The 17,522-nt window shown below is 33.6% G+C and overlaps 2 protein-coding genes across 5 annotated transcripts in view; one reads left to right on the top strand and one right to left on the bottom strand.

Moving 5' to 3' along the window:
* Positions 1 to 5,261: 5,261 nt before the first annotated feature.
* LOC131951813 (splicing factor 3B subunit 6) lies at positions 5,262 to 12,921 on the bottom strand. Its single transcript, XM_059314217.1, has 4 exons — positions 12,846 to 12,921; positions 5,974 to 6,092; positions 5,588 to 5,726; positions 5,262 to 5,369 (listed from the first exon to the last, which is right to left on the bottom strand). Exons 1-4 carry the CDS (start codon positions 12,867 to 12,869, stop codon positions 5,277 to 5,279), a joined length of 375 nt encoding a protein of 124 aa, XP_059170200.1. The 5' UTR covers positions 12,870 to 12,921; the 3' UTR covers positions 5,262 to 5,276.
* LOC131951785 (uncharacterized) overlaps positions 7,335 to 17,522 on the top strand; it is a 35,777-nt gene continuing 25,589 nt past the window's right edge. Inside the window, exon 1 of one of the 4 annotated variants that reach the window (XM_059314207.1) lies at positions 7,335 to 7,347. Coding sequence is in view for 1 of the 4 variants with exons in the window: in XM_059314182.1 (XP_059170165.1) it covers positions 7,400 to 7,403 (4 nt within the window). In the remaining 3 variants the exon portion in view is untranslated. The other 3 variants (XM_059314182.1, XM_059314190.1, XM_059314199.1) reach the window with 3 other exon arrangements.

A 17,522-nucleotide genomic window follows, 5' to 3' on the forward strand; every position in this document is an offset into this window, starting at 1 on the left:
TCAAATTGCTCGTACATAAAATGATGAGTTTAATTCATTCTGTCAAATTGCTCGTACATAAAATGAGTTTAATTCATTCTGTCAAATTGCTCGTACATAAAATGTTGAGTTTAATTCATTCTGTCAAATTGCTCGTACATAAAATGATGAGTTTAATTCATTCTGTCAAATTGCTCGTACATAAAATGACGAGTTTAATTCATTCTGTCAAATTGCTCGTACATAAAATGATGAGTTTAATTCATTCTGTCAAATTGCTCGTACATAAAATGAGTTTAATTCATTCTGTCAAATTGCTCGTACATAAAATGTTGAGTTTAATTCATTCTGTCAAATTGCTCGTACATAAAATGATGAGTTTAATTCATTCTGTCAAATAGCTCGTACATCAAATTAGTTTAATTCATTCTGTCAAATTGCTCGTACATAAAATGATGAGTTTAATTCATTCTGTCAAATTGCTCGTACATCAAATTAGTTTAATTCATTCTGTCAAATTGCTCGTACATAAAATGATGAGTTTAATTCATTCTGTCAAATTGCTTGTACATCAAATTAGTTTAATTCATTCTGTCAAATTGCTCGTACATCAAATGATGAGTTTAATTCATTCTGTCAAATTGCTCGTACATCAAATGAGTTTAATTCATTCTGTCAAATTGCTTGTACATCAAATTAGTTTAATTCATTCTGTCAAATTGCTCGTACATAAAATGATGAGTTTAATTCATTCTGTCAAATTGCTCGTACATCAAATTAGTTTAATTCATTCTGTCAAATTGCTTGTACATAAAAAGATGAGTTTAATTCATTCTGTCAAATTGCTCGTACATCAAATTAGTTTAATTCATTCTGTCAAATTGCTTGTACACAAAATGATGAGTTTAATTCATTCTGTCAAATTGCTTGTACATCAAATGATGAGTTCAATTCATTCTGTCAAATTGCTCGTACATCAAATTAGTTTAATTCATTCTGTCAAATTGCTTGTACATCAAATTAGTTTAATTCATTCTGTCAAATTGCTTGTACATCAAATGATGAGTTTAATTCATTCTGTCAAATTGCTCGTACATCAAATGATGAGTTTAATTCATTCTGTCAAATTGCTCGTACATCAAATGATGAGTTTAATTCATTCTGTCAAATTGCTCGTACATCAAGTGATGAGTTTAATTCATTCTGTCAAATTGCTTGTACATCAAATGATGAGTTTAATTCATTCTGTCAAATTGCTCGTACATCAAGTGATGAGTTTAATTCATTCTGTCAAATTGCTCGTACATCAAATGAGTTTAATTCATTCTGTCAAATTGCTCGTACATCAAATGAGTTTAATTCATTCTGTCAAATTGCTCGTACATAAAATGATGAGTTTAATTCATTCTGTCAAATTGCTTGTACATCAAATGATGAGTTTAATTCATTCTGTCAAATTGCTCGTACATCAAATGATGAGTTTAATTCATTCTGTCAAATTGCTCGTACATCAAATGATGAGTTTAATTCATTCTGTCAAATAGCTCGTACATCAAATTAGTTTAATTCATTCTGTCAAATTGCTCGTACATAAAATGATGAGTTTAATTCATTCTGTCAAATTGCTCGTACATCAAATGATGAGTTTAATTCATTCTGTCAAATTGCTCGTACATCAAATGATGAGTTTAATTCATTCTGTCAAATTGCTCGTACATCAAATTAGTTTAATTCATTCTGTCAAATTGCTTGTACATCAAATGATGAGTTTAATTCATTCTGTCAAATTGCTTGTACATCAAATGATGAGTTTAATTCATTCTGTCAAATTGCTCGTACATCAAATGATGAGTTTAATTCATTCTGTCAAATTGCTCGTACATCAAGTGATGAGTTTAATTCATTCTGTCAAATTGCTCGTACATCAAGTGATGAGTTTAATTCATTCTGTCAAATTGCTCGTACATCAAATGAGTTTAATTCATTCTGTCAAATTGCTCGTACATAAAATGATGAGTTTAATTCATTCTGTCAAATTGCTCGTACATCAAATGAGTTTAATTCATTCTGTCAAATTGCTCGTACATCAAATGAGTTTAATTCATTCTGTCAAATTGCTCGTACATCAAATGAGTTTAATTCATTCTGTCAAATTGCTCGTACATCAAATGAGTTTAATTCATTCTGTCAAATTGCTCGTACATCAAATGAGTTTAATTCATTCTGTCAAATTGCTCGTACATCAAATGAGTTTAATTCATTCTGTCAAATTGCTCGTACATCAAATGAGTTTAATTCATTCTGTCAAATTGCTCGTACATCAAATGAGTTTAATTCATTCTGTCAAATTGCTCGTACATCAAATGAGTTTAATTCATTCTGTCAAATTGCTCGTACATCAAATGAGTTTAATTCATTCTGTCAAATTGCTCGTACATCAAATGAGTTTAATTCATTCTGTCAAATTGCTCGTACATAAAATGATGAGTTTAATTCATTCTGTCAAATTGCTCGTACATAAAATGACGAGTTTAATTCATTCTGTCAAATTGCTCGTACATAAAATGACGAGTTTAATTCATTCTGTCAAATTGCTCGTACATAAAATGACAAGTTTAATTCATTCTGTCAAATTGCTCGTACATAAAATGACGAGTTTAATTCATTCTGTCAAATTGCTCGTACATAAAATGAGTTTAATTCATTCGGTCAAATTGCTCGTACATAAAATTAGTTTAATTCATTCTGTCAAATTGCTCGTACATAAAATGATGAGTTTAATTCATTCTGTCAAATTGCTCGTACATCAAATTAGTTTAATTCATTCTGTCAAATTGCTCGTACATAAAATGATGAGTTTAATTCATTCTGTCAAATTGCTTGTACATCAAATTAGTTTAATTCATTCTGTCAAATTGCTCGTACATCAAATGATGAGTTTAATTCATTCTGTCAAATTGCTCGTACATCAAATGAGTTTAATTCATTCTGTCAAATCGCTTGTACATCAAATTAGTTTAATTCATTCTGTCAAATTGCTCGTACATAAAATGATGAGTTTAATTCATTCTGTCAAATTGCTCGTACATCAAATTAGTTTAATTCATTCTGTCAAATTGCTTGTACATAAAAAGATTTGCTCGTACATAAAATGATGAGTTTAATTCATTCTGTCAAATTGCTCGTACATCAAATGAGTTTAATTCATTCTGTCAAATTGCTCGTACATCAAATGAGTTTAATTCATTCTGTCAAATTGCTCGTACATCAAATGAGTTTAATTCATTCTGTCAAATTGCTCGTACATCAAATGAGTTTAATTCATTCTGTCAAATTGCTCGTACATCAAATGAGTTTAATTCATTCTGTCAAATTGCTCGTACATCAAATGAGTTTAATTCATTCTGTCAAATTGCTCGTACATCAAATGAGTTTAATTCATTCTGTCAAATTGCTCGTACATCAAATGAGTTTAATTCATTCTGTCAAATTGCTCGTACATCAAATGAGTTTAATTCATTCTGTCAAATTGCTCGTACATCAAATGAGTTTAATTCATTCTGTCAAATTGCTCGTACATCAAATGAGTTTAATTCATTCTGTCAAATTGCTCGTACATAAAATGATGAGTTTAATTCATTCTGTCAAATTGCTCGTACATAAAATGACGAGTTTAATTCATTCTGTCAAATTGCTCGTACATAAAATGACGAGTTTAATTCATTCTGTCAAATTGCTCGTACATAAAATGACAAGTTTAATTCATTCTGTCAAATTGCTCGTACATAAAATGACGAGTTTAATTCATTCTGTCAAATTGCTCGTACATAAAATGAGTTTAATTCATTCGGTCAAATTGCTCGTACATAAAATGACGAGTTTAATTCATTCTGTCAAATTGCTCGTACATAAAATGATGAGTTTAATTTATTCTGTCAAATTGCTCGTACATATTTTTTGTTTCTCAGAGCAGTTTTCAATTATTTAATCGAGATGCCATTAATCCGTTCCATCCCCCAAAATGCTACCCAAATTGGTTTTTATAAATATGAAAAATGTATTTATACCTGGCAAATATTGTTTAATAACATAACCAAGGATAATGCAAGAACTGGTTTTATAAAAAGTATTCACCTGGAAATCACTCACTTTTTACCATGCAGGCCATTAAAATAAACATGTCCAAGCAGATTTGTTTGTTCCTCACTTTGTTTTCAACATGAGTTGAGTGTCATTACATAGCTCCAATGCACAATCTTTAGCAATTTTTTTTTTGGGGGGGGGGGGGGGGTTCTTTTCCACAAACAGTGTATCAAATTTTAGCCAGCATCTAAGACATCTGGCATGTTGAGATTATAACTTTTTAAGTGATATTAGAATATACTAGTTTATGCTGTTATTTTCAGGCATACAAATAAGTAGAGTTCAGAGAATAGTGAGAAAAATAAATATGTTAAACTTGAGTATAATTGTATGATTTATTTTAATGATGTTCCCCATTACCAACCAAAAAACACTTGATTTCAAAGGGCCAATGGGGAGTACTGGACTTGTGTGCATCTGAGATAAGACACTTTGGCAATAACTTACCAACATTAGAAACTGAATGTTTGCAGTTATTTCATGTTGGTCAAATAAATTTTTTTTGTAAATTTCCATGTATCAATATAGGGGTACTCTGTTGACAAGATCTGAAAATATTTTTAAACCGTAATTTTGAGAAGGATGGTAGACTGTAGTGGGATGTCATTTTAGGTGATGGCAATGTGTAACATTGTGGAGATTAATCTCAACCAGAGGCCTTTTATGCTATAGATGACACCAGCAGTTATAAATACAGAGATTTATATTCATTTTAAACTTTAAGCAGTTCAATGTTAAATTCAATATGTGGACCTCATAAACGGATGCCACCCATACAAGATTATGTAGTCTATACAATCTGTCAGTCTACAAACGACAGTAAAAATACTTAACAAGGCTTTTTAAATCTCTAGATTTAATAAGGGAACATAGTAGATTTTTTTTTTAAACAAACAATTGGACATTTGACAACATTTAACTTAAGAACAGGAAACAGTCAGATAAAGTTTGGTGCAAACTGTACTATAATGGCCGTCAATACTAAACTTGACCAAAAACTCACTGCTGACAATGGAAAGCGTGACAACTACAGATGATTCAATGATAGATTGTGAGTGATGTTTTGATGAACCAATTTCACACATGCATACCCATCCAACCTTCCCTCGCACGACATGTATTCAAGTATATACAATGACTGAATGACTGGCTAGCTATTTATTGCTCTCTGGGGTAGACAAGCCATATTTTGTTTTCATCTGGTCTAGCTCCTGTTTTTTCTTCTCTGTATCTGTCTTCTTAAAGGCCTGTGGGAGGGATTTTACCAGACATTACTACATCAAGAACACAAGAAAGTACTACATTCATCTTTTTATCATGCCTATATTTATGTATAACTATTCAAAGTAACAGTGGACCCAGACCAATGGCAGAAAATTGTGGTACCCCCTATTGGGGTTAAGGGATGATTGGTTGATATTTCTGGGTGAGAACTTGTCAAAGAAAAAATCTTAACAGAACTGACCCTAGTTGACTGGTAATAGAGGACGACCAAGTAACGATTGCAAACATTGAAGCCAGACAGATGATCACAAGCATTCTTGGCATCAAAGATGTCTTCATACACAACAAAAGCTGTTCCTTTTGTTTCTGGGGTGTTGCCTCTAGAGGAGATAAAAGTTTGTTTGAACATCAGATACAGAATTAATTCATGTTAACAACCTTAGGCAAAGCTTGTCACATTTTTTTTTCTCATTTAAAAACTGAACAAATGAATCAATAGTTTACAACAGTTTAAATTGGTTCAACCAGTTACTAAAGGACTTCATGCAAAACAATCTATAAACAAACAACTGTACTTACTACTTGTAATAAACTGTACTTAACATGTAATCAATTAATTATACTTACACACGTATTTGCCTGATAGCACCATACTTTCCAAAAATGTCATACATTTCTTCTGCTGTTATCTTGTACGGAAGGTTTTTGACATACAGGATTCTGTTGACCTCTGGGGGAAGACGCACCTAGAGAGGAATTACACACATCCAATTAGGAAAATTACAAATACACATCCAATTAGGAAAATTACAAATACACATCCAATTAGGACAATTACAAATATCCAATTAGGAAAATTATATATATAATTCTCTTCATGGAGACCATGCGAGACACCACGTAAACGCTCGCCGTTAGCCCCCCCCCGTTCTCTAGGCATATAGTTACCACCCACCCTAGATTGTTTGATTGTTTACAGAGCCGGGACAAATTAGTAATGGCTATTAGGGGCAATTAATTTAGCTATTAAACGATTTGAAACTAAGGAGAGGTAAGAAGTTCTGCTTGATCTTTTCATTGCCGTCCATAAACTGTCGTCATGGACGGCTGCTTTCACAGTGGCCGCGGGGGGGGGGGGGGGGGGGGGGGGGGGAAAGAGAATGGAAGGGAGGGTAGTGTCAAATTCACTAACTATAAAGTACTGAAAAGTAGAAAATAAAACAACTAAGTAGTGGCGTATGATACGCCGCGGGTCAGCTTGCTAGAATAAATCCACTTAGAAGCACCTAGGTAGGAATTACAAATACACATCCAAGTAGGAAAATAATCAGAATAAATTCACTTAGAAATAATATATTATATTATATAATAATTTACTGGTAGTAATGCAGTCCAGGGCTTAATTAGATATTACAAACTGTGAAAAATATAGTTGGTTTTATTTGTTTGTCTATGGTTTTTAGTGATTGTTATGGGAAATTTTGAAATTTCTGAGTGTATTCCCTCACTTCCAATTGTGTGTCACAGTGGTCAAGTACAATTTTTTATGTGCTTGAAATTTCCTTCGCCAGTTTCAATCCAGGATGACTGATACTGAGATAGACAGAAAGACAGAGGAAGCAAGTTAAATAAAAGCTTGTAATAAATAGGCCTAAAGATTAGCGATTTTTTCATCAGATGCAACCAAACTTGTTAATTTAGCAGCTATCTTTTTAAAGTTTTTTTTTTTTTAATTTTAGGTACAATTTAAACCACTCTACTTTTACAGATGTCTCCTCACTTTCACTTTTGACATCACGTGATGACCTATTTATAATTTTATCATCCGCTGTTGAACTGGCTGTTAGATTAGCCTTCCTCTAAATTGTTATTGATTTCCAATGCTTTTTCATCAAGATGAGTTAACTCGTGACACACAGTAAAGGGGTTAAAGTTCATTTCTGGCTTATACTGATAAATTTAATTTTAGACATTGCGTTTGGTGGTAATCTATCATTTTTGGTATGCAAATTTCGCCTGGAGCTGGTAATGTGCGGAAGGGGTAGACTTTGATATGAGTAGATTTTTGGATATTTTTATAAAATTTAGATAAGTGAATAATAAATCAATATTGAATTCTGAGTATTAGGGACTTAATCAATAAAAATGTCAGAAATTTAACTTTAAAAATATTATGAAGGGTTGTTTCCTTTAATTTCTATTGATAAGGAAATTTATTAATTGTGTTGTTAAATTTAAATATGATTGTCTTGTTTTAATATAGGCCCTAAATATCAAGTTTTTAAAATTCTGCCCTTAAAAATGTAAATGACTTACAATCAACATCATCAATTGTACATTTAGAAAATAACATTTTTAGTAACAATGTACCAATAATTATTTTAACATCACTACATAGATTAGAGTTACTCTTATTGTTTGAATGTTTGCTTTTTTGATAATTTTCATTTCGGGTTTCAAGTGCTTCTTTTCTTTAATTAGTGATTCGATTGTAAATGATTTTTTTTTCTTCAGTTTTTTAATTTTACTTCTCTTTGCCTTAATTAAGCCTCCACATCCATCATATCTTGGTGTCACGGAAAGTCATGTATAATGTAAAAAATAAGTTTCCTCCGCCTTTTAAAATCTCTAGATCTAGTCATAATTCTGACAAAAAATAGTTTTTCATCCTTTAGGCCTATATATATATATATATATATATATATATATATATTTATATATACCTATAGGCTATATATATATATATATATATATATATATACTAGGTGCATCCCGTGCTCCGCCACGGTAAATCTATTTTAAATGTACCAACTTGGGAACAGAACAAAGCTAAACACAACACAAACGAACGCAAAAAAAAAACAACGAAAAAACAAACAGAACACTCATAACATAAACACAATTTCAATACAATTATGAAGGCATATTGCTCACAGTCTAGCCCGTAGCGCCAAATCGCGCCCTTTCCGAGCACCGCCGGACGCGTCTGACGCAGTGAATGACTATGAAACAGAGGCGTAGCGACCCTTTCCGGCGCCCGGGAAAAAACTTTCGATTTGACTCCCCCCCCCCCCTCAAACTTACGATTTGAACCCCCTCTCCTCAAAATTTCAATTTCCACCCTACCCCCTTAAACTTTCGATTTGAAATTCCCCCCGCTCAAACTGTTGATTTGCACCCCCCTCAAACTTTCGATTTGCACCCTCCCACCACCCTCAAACTTTTGATTTTCCACCACCCCCCCCCCCCCTCCCCCGCAATTTTTTTCCAACCCACTTTGGCGCCCCCTCTACGCCTCTCCTATAAAACCCCCAGCAGTATTTAAAATATCCGTGTTTTACCTACCATATTATATCACTTTATCAATTCACGCATTTTTTTCCCAAGTACTTTAAATTTTAAAAAAATACAATAGAGTTTCATAACTAAAACCATTGCGCACCCAATGAACGTGATGACGCGTCTATAATAGTGCTTTATAGTTGATGAAAAATTATAAGTAGTAAACATTACATTCAGTGAATGAAATAAATAAAAGATAGCCTTTTATCAATCAATGCTAATTATAATATTCCAACAATAATGTACTCTTACACGTCTGCATAATTTTCATTCACATTTTGCTAATTATATTATTCCAACAATTATTCCGTCTTGCAGAATCTGCATTTTTAGCGTGAGTTCAATTTATTTTTAAAATACCCCCTTGGCAAAATTACTAAACAGTTTAATTAGATTTTTCTAACCTATAGTTATTATTTTATTAAAATGTATTCACTTTTTCTAGGAATATTAACGAAAACGATATTTGACATTGATCCTTTTAATATGTTTTAGCAATGTGCGTGTATTTAATATTCTCTTGACATTATGCAAAATTGTACAAACAGTGGAAATTATAAAATAGCTCTATGTCGTTATATAAACAAACCCTACTCTAATACTTATAATAAGACAATGCGATGCACTGCAAAGCACTACCTGGTGCGATGTTTACTTTTGTGGTTCCAAAATCTATAGCGATGACGGAAGGAAGGACTGACACACTACTTGCCCGCTTATATTATAGATATATAGGCTATATATATAGGCTATATATAGGCCTATAGGCTATATATAGGCCTATAGGCTATATATAGGCCTATAGGCTATATATATATATATATATATATATATATATATATATATATATATATATAGGCCTATATATATATAGAGAGAGAGAGAAATGTGTAACAGTGTTAAATTGCTTAGTAACACTTAATGTTGGTTCGTGAGATCAATATGATAGTAACACTTCTTTGCTGAACTTTATAACAATAAATTGTGATAGGCCCTAATAAAAGTAATATTTATTCAACTATACACCGATTTTAGATACCGACGTCAGATAATAGACTCTTCCATAAAGTAGTTGTGTTGGGTTGTTAGTAGTAGTCTAAGTATAGTAATCTCAACAAGTTTTACGGTAAGAAATTAGAGTAATCTATCAAATCAGCAGAGACCAGCAGTGTAAAAAAAAAAGGTGACTCATTAGGCCTATATTTTAGTAATTATTTCACATTTTTAGGAGGATTTATGTTTTGAAAGATACAAAAATGTTTCAAAGTTTCTTTCACGTAGGCCTACCTCTTTTTAAGCAATTGTATTAAAACTTTTCAGTAGGCCTAATAAATTATTAAATAGGCCTAAAGACTAGCAACGTTCATCAAATGCAATTATGCTCATTTACTTTGGCAGCCATCTTGTTTGGTAAACCACTCTAATTTACAGATGGCAGCTGTCTATAGCAAATCAATTGATTAAATAAAAACAGGTAGGCCCCTAAGCCTACATAAATGAAACAAGGAAAAAATTTTGTTTTTTTCAAAACATAAATCCACCTCAAAATGTGAAATAATTATTAAAATTTAAGGAGTCACCTATTTTTCACATTACAAGTCGCGGGCGATTTTACATAGAGGAGTTTACACTTTTCGGACACACACCAAAAATTACGTAGGAGCGAACACTTCGTCGGTTTTTGGCTCATAGAAACTTTAATTAGCATGTCTCACGCGAAACCACGGCGCCTGCACGTAAACTGTTCATTTATGAACACTTCCGTGTCAAGTACTTCCGTTTCCTTTCTCAAGAATTATTTTTAGAAATTTTTTAACGTTGCATGGTACGCACATTTCTATTTTTACACCAGCCGGATGAAGTGACCTAGGGTTGGACTTAGGGGCAAAACTTGAACCAATCAATGCTTAGCTCAAAGGTTACACTATAAATAGCTTCTATATATGAATGGAACATCGTAAATGTCAAGGTTAATGGGTTTTTTTGTGCTTGAACAATAAAAAAGGGGTGTTCGCTAACTTATTTGGCCTTACATGGGAGCGGACAGCAACACAAAAATATTACTAAATAAGAATTTAGAGCATAAAAGGGGCTGGTTATTGAAGGGAAAGGGTCAAAATAAGGTCAAGAAGGCAGTGGAATGCGAAAGAGGAGGGGGAATCATGTGACCTGGCTGGCTTAGCAGCGTACTGCGCGAGCCGCAATGGCTGAATGGGATGAACTTTGGGAGTGTGGGAAAAAGGTTTTATACTATTAAAATTACCTCACAAACAATCAATAACACAATATACATGCATATAATATATGTTTTTATTCATTAAATTGTTTTAAATTATTCTAAATGAACAAAAAGTGCTATGTCTGATGACGGGTAAAGGTGTCCGAACACATGTAAAACTGTATTACATGTGTTCGAACACACGTTAAGACCCCCCAGTCACTATAACAAGAATAGCTTAAGTTCTATGCGTATGAATACAAAATGACACACACATTATTAAAGTAGAATGGTTGCGGATAGATATGATACTTTTTTTTGTTTTCTATGTTAAGCGGTTACTGAATGAGACCGCATGGAATTTTTACGTTGCGTTTTTTCGCTATGTGTGTCCGAAAAGTGTAAGCTCCTCTAGATCTACCTAAAACGATAGATTACCAAAACTAAAACGATAGATTAGGCCTTAGGCCTTGCCTACCCATTTTTGTATTTTTCAAAACATAGGCCTAAATCGGAAAATCCTCCTCAAAATGTGAAATAATTACTAAAATTTAAGGAGTCACCTGTTTTTCACATTATTAATAGATCTACTAGTCGCGGGCGATTTTACGTAGATCTACCTAAAACGATAGATTACCCTCTTTATTTTGAAATATTTTATTTGTTTTCGATTTCTAGCTAGAGATCTAGATCTATCTCTAGATTCTCTAGTCAAGTCTCTACTCTAGACATCTAGTCTACTAGTCTAGATCTTGATGACTAGCAATTACTCGCATATTAAAACTAGAGGAGCTTACACTTTTCGGACACACATAGCCAAAAAACGCAACGTAAAAATTCCATGCGGTCTCATTCAGTAACCGCTTAACATAGAAAACAAAAAAAAGTATCATATCTATCCGCAACCATTCTACTTTAATAATGTGTGTGTCATTTTGTATTCATACGCATAGAACTTAAGCTATTCTTGTTATAGTGACTGGGGGGTCTTAACGTGTGTTCGAACACATGTAATACAGTTTTACATGTGTTCGGACACCTTTACCCGTCATCGGACATAGCACTTTTTGTTCATTTAGAATAATTTAAAGTCAATTTAATGAATAAAAACATATATTATATGCATATATATTGTGTTATTGATTGTTTGTGAGGTAATTTTAATAGTATAAAACCTTTTTCCCACACTCCCAAAGTTCATCCCATTCAGCCATTGCGGCTCGCGCAGTACGCTGCTAAGCCAGCCAGGTCACATGATTCCCCCTCCTCTTTCGCATTCCACTGCCTTCTTGACCTTATTTTGACCCTTTCCCTTCAATAACCAGCCCCTTTTATGCTCTAAATTCTTATTTAATAATATTTTTGTGTTGCTGTCCGGTCCCATGTAAGGCCAAATAAGTTAGCGAACACCCCTTTTTTATTGTTCAAGCACAAAAAAAACCCATTAACCTTGACATTTACGATGTTCCATACATATATAGAAGCTATTTATAGTGTAACCTTTGAGCTAAGCATTGATTGGTTCAAGTTTTGCCCCTAAGTCCAACCCTAGGTCACTTCATCCGGCTGGTGTAAAAATAGAAATGTGCGTACCATGCAACGTTAAAAAATTTCTAAAAATAATTCTTGAGAAAGGAAACGGAAGTACTTGACACGGAAGTGTTCATAAATGAACAGTTTACGTGCAGGCGCCGTGGTTTCGCATGAGACATGCTAATTAAAGTTTCTATGAGCCAAAAACCGACGAAGTGTTCGCTCCTACGTAATTTTTGGTGTGTGTCCGAAGAGTGTAAACTCCTCTATCTAACGTGCGACCACGCGGTCCCATGGCTTACGGCCTACATTGATAATCTAATCATATTTCTCGATTTACTTATTACAAAAGTTTTTATTTATTTATTTTTTAGTGAAAATGATGAGGGGAAAAATAATTATTTACGTTTCCTCGCTTATTCATCGCCATCTTGAAAGCGTAGAACAACAACGGAAGTGGCTGATTTCTGTTTTCTACTAGATCTAGATCTAACAAATACATATGGCCCCCGCCAAAATGGGTTGGAAAAAAAATTAAAAGCTCATTATAGAGTCCTTGCAAACACGTGACCTAAATCACGTGATACCTACGCCCGCCGCCACAGTGGTGTACATCAGACGTAAACACAATCAGCTGTTCGCCAGCGCTGGACGTGTTCACCAGCGCTGGACGTGTTCACCGTATGTAAAGAATCGCGCCCGCGGAAAAGGAAAAATATGTTCAAAAACTTGAACTCTTAGGAATTGAATTGGCCGTTTAAAACAAATAAAGCAATTCAATAACACATAGCAGTAACACATAGCACTGAAAATGTGGAATAAAGAAACAATGGTACATAGCTATCATACATAATGAGATAAAAATTAATTAGTTTCGCACTCGTAGTGGATTCAGAACGTCGCTGACTTTATTCAACTCTAAGCTAATGGGCACTAAAGCGGTTGGGCATATTATAGAACTGACCAGTGTTTCTTCCAGCCTTTTTTCTCCGGGGGGGGGGGGGGGCGGTAAACTTTCTTCGGGGGGCGGACACTGTTAAAAGTATATATTTTCTATATAAATTATATACATTTCGTTCGGGGGGGGGGGGCGGTTAAAATTTTTCGGGGGGGGGGGGGGCAAAAGCCCCCCCGAAGAGATGCTTGGAAGAAACTCTGGAAACTGACAACACTATCACTATTTAAATGCCGACGAAACAGTCTACTCTACTTTATTTGCCATATAGATCTAGACCGCCAGGTCCGAGAGGGTATCTTCATCATAAAATACTTTTTCCTTTCATGTTACCTAAGAGGTAGATGTAGTGTCGAGAATGTATACATTAATCAAATATTTCACTTTTCATCCCCCCGCTCCCGCCCTAGAGTGCTAAACGGCAACTTTTTAAAGATGCTTTTTTTCGCAAAAGAGCTCTCTAGATTTAGATCTTAATAATAAGTGGGAAGTTCAAAAGTAAATAAATGGCACTAGTAGATTCCTCTGCGTTAACAAATATACACAAAAATATTGTAGCAGGTAGAATGAAAATATAACACACTTTGTTGAAACGTGTAGATCTATCGGTAATCTATCGACTATAGTCTAGATCTATATAATATATATAGATCTATATTCAATTCATTGGGTAATCTATCGTTTGGGTACGTAAAATCGGCCGCGGCTATTAATGTACGAAGACGTTACCTCATTGTCAAGGCTTTAATACAAGTATATTGTCATATGTTTGTGTCAAATATTATAGAAAAATGAATAATAAACCTAAATCAATGGCTAAAATATATCGATAAAGGCCAGAAATTAACTTTAAACATCAGTGTCTGAGAGCAAGATTTGCTATATACTATATAAAACAGCAGCCATTTGTAAAATAGAGTGGCTTCCCCCTGAATCTGCGCTATAAGCTTATAAAAATAAAACTTAGACAAGATGGCTGCTATAGTAAATGAGCATGGTTGCATCTGTTGGAAACATCGCTAGTCTTCATTTATTGCGGAAAAGTTTTAATTCAATTGTTTAAAAACAGGTACATAAATGAAACAAGGAAACATTTTTGTATTTTATAAAACATAAATCCTCCTCAAAATGTGAAATAATTATTAAAATTTAAGGAGTCACCTGTTTTTCACATTACAAGTCGCGGGCGATTTTACGTACCTAAAACGATAGATTACCATTCATTGTGATATTCACTGAAATGAAATGAATGATATGCTTGTGTCAAATATTATAGTATAGTTACTAGATCTAGATCTAGATAGTTAGGCCTAGATAATAGATAATAGATATTACTAGATAATTGAATAATAAATAATAAACCTAAATTCAATGGCTAAATTTAATACTAATAGTAACTTAGTAAATATATTAATATATCAATATACTAAGAATATACTACTGAAATACTCGCACCGCCAGCTTAGCAAATCGCTTACTGATACTGAGCTTGCACTGTGAGGTAATATAATTATAAATAAACAAACCCAGAAGCTGTGAATGGAATGATAAATTGAATCAAATTTAGTCTACTGTTGAGTGTGTTTCATATTTTAAAAAAAAGGCACTTATTATAGTAGGTTTAATTATGGATTTTTTTAAATAAAATATTCTGTTATTTCAAATACACTATTAAGTTCCTTACCCCTAAGAGAACATTGGACACCACATTTAAATATCTAGCTTACTCAGTTGATGAGAAAGAGAGAATTTTAAAATTTGTCTAGAATGGAAATGAATGACAAAACCCACGTTCTCGATCCCTGCCGGCATGGCATGACGTCGTGAACTGGTGTGCACAAGTTTTTTAAGGGGTGTGGTCAACTTAGGTTATTTACTCACCGGAAAATAACAAAAAAAAAAAACCAACTGATTGATAATAAAACTAGATCTAGTTATTTATTAAATTGGTAAAGGAAAATGTACATTACAAATTCTACTCTACAATGTTATTCATACCATTTTTTATGAAATAATGAACACTTGCATAACCTCAAATTACCATAAAAAATAATTTTTATTTCAAATTCTAATTTTATTAAATATGCTTAAAATAATATGATTGTTATGATAGTCTATAAATACAAGAAATAGGCCTAACTCAATTCACATTATATTGAGTCAAACAGTGTGGAAGCTGAAGTTCATACACGGTATTAGTGTCTTTTTTTTTTTACATTACATTTTTTTTTTCATATTGAAAACGTGACGTGTAATTTTTTTTTATAAAATCTCCAAACATCGTCACTCAGCTCGCGTGATTGCTTGCTATGTTTACTATCCCGCGGGTGAAAAATCCCACCACGGTCGAGGGGTCACTGTGCGGTCAGCAGGCCTGTAAGTACACGTCATAGAATGAAACACGCGTACTCGAGATCGTCGGTGTCTTTCACTTCTCTCTCTCTTTCCCCCCCCCCCCCCACCCCCCCCCACCCCCCCCCCCCCCCCTTCTTCAAGCAAATTATAATAGAGTAGAGCCGAATGGATACAAAAACTAAGACTAATTTTAAAACTTAGTTTAATTTTTTTTTGTCTACTCTCTTAAAAGATAAAGCAAATGTAGTTTAATGTAGTAAGGTAAAGTAATTTAAATATTCAATATCAACTTGAAGTCGATCTATCTTGATAAAATCTGTCAAGAAAAAAAAACGATAAAAGATCTCCATCCTGAACTTAAACCAATTGTAATTTTAACAGACGAAAATGATGCTCGCGCACATTTTTTTTTAACTAGATCTACGTCTAGCTTTAAAAATAATAAACACATAAACGCTTAAAATGCCCGTAAACAGATTATTTAGCGCCAAAAAAAAAAGGCCGCTGAACAAGCATTGTTTAAAATACGCAGCAATGAAAAAGGCTAACGGCCTATCAAATAAGTCTAAAAATCGCCCGAAATTAGGCCTAGCTCTGAAAAAGGGCCACTGAACGAGCATCGCTGATTATATAAACGAATAGGCCACGCAGCGTTGACGAGGTTAACCACCGGTCACGAATTAAATTCAATGCAGCTACTGTCGGCCCACAGTGAAGAAAAAAAATCAATATAGGCCATATTTTAATAAAATTACTAATACAATAATAATTTCCACAATTTTACTTTTTCTGCACACGCTACAGTTGAATTATAATTAAAATACTAGACTTAAAGGTTCATTCCGCAAAAAACAAAAAACTAGTTGTTTCTGTGAGGTAACTAGCGTAACAATGACGTCACGATAGTAAACAAAGCGGACAGAAATTTCTGCATGGGTACCTCATCCTCATATTCGATTTTTAAAAAATGTATCAACATATCTGTAATTAATCATTATAAATATCTCAATTATATATTTCTGCATTTGTACCAGGGGGTTTCGACCATGTACTGGGCCGTTTAAGGCGGCAGTTCAGTTTTTCCCAAGAGTACTCGACAAAAATAGCGTGTATTAATTAAAACCACGTATCTCGTGAATATTTTCGAACATTTTAAGGCATGGCGTCCATTTAGTTAGCATCTCACATTAAAATAATGATGAGATTTTGCGATATTGGCAGTTTTTTCATTTGTCGTGTAACGGACCCCTAAAAAAAAACGAAAAAAACCGCAAAAAACGACGAGTGACGTTTCAGGGTCAGAGGTCATCCCGCCATCTCAGCCAGGAGACGATCTAATTATAGGCTACATGTTTTTTGTTATCCAAGTATTTGCTTAGATCTAGGGCCTAGATCTATAATAATCTATAATGTTTTTATTAAAACAAACATAGCTAAACTAACCCAACACCACCCCCTCTTCATTTCCACTTCGACAAAGTGATTATTTAATAATAGCGTCTTGATAATGTCCTAAGTGTTGAGTTAGGCCGAATTTTAACACGGTAAGCTGATCCAGTTAGTAAGTAAATGTATTTGGCCTAGGGCCTATATTTTGATCAATAAGAGGCTGAACTGTAGGTAATTTCAATTTCGCTCGAACATAACTTGCCTTTTTTTAAATTTTTGAGCTTGAAACACACGCTAATTAGGATTGAGTTTCACTCGAATGCCTCGGGTAAGACAAAGAACGTACCATATAAAAGTAAGGGACAATTTATTAGCCATCATTAA

The sequence above is a fragment of the Physella acuta genome, unplaced genomic scaffold (genome assembly GCF_028476545.2).
Source record: "Physella acuta isolate Inbredline_101_S28 unplaced genomic scaffold, ASM2847654v3 ptg000067l, whole genome shotgun sequence".
Taxonomy (NCBI): domain Eukaryota; kingdom Metazoa; phylum Mollusca; class Gastropoda; family Physidae; genus Physella; species Physella acuta.

Bases quoted from the DNA above. Each gene is read 5' to 3' on its own strand.
- LOC131951813 (XM_059314217.1), bottom strand. From the start codon at position 12,869: ATGGCGATGAATAAGCGAGGAAAC. The intron at 6,093-12,845 runs GTAAATAATTAT...ATTCCTCTCTAG, and splicing joins CGATGAATAAGCGAGGAAAC to GTGCGTCTTCCCCCAGAGGT. The intron at 5,727-5,973 runs GTAAGTATAATT...TATCTCCTCTAG, and splicing joins GCTATCAGGCAAATACGTGT to AGGCAACACCCCAGAAACAA.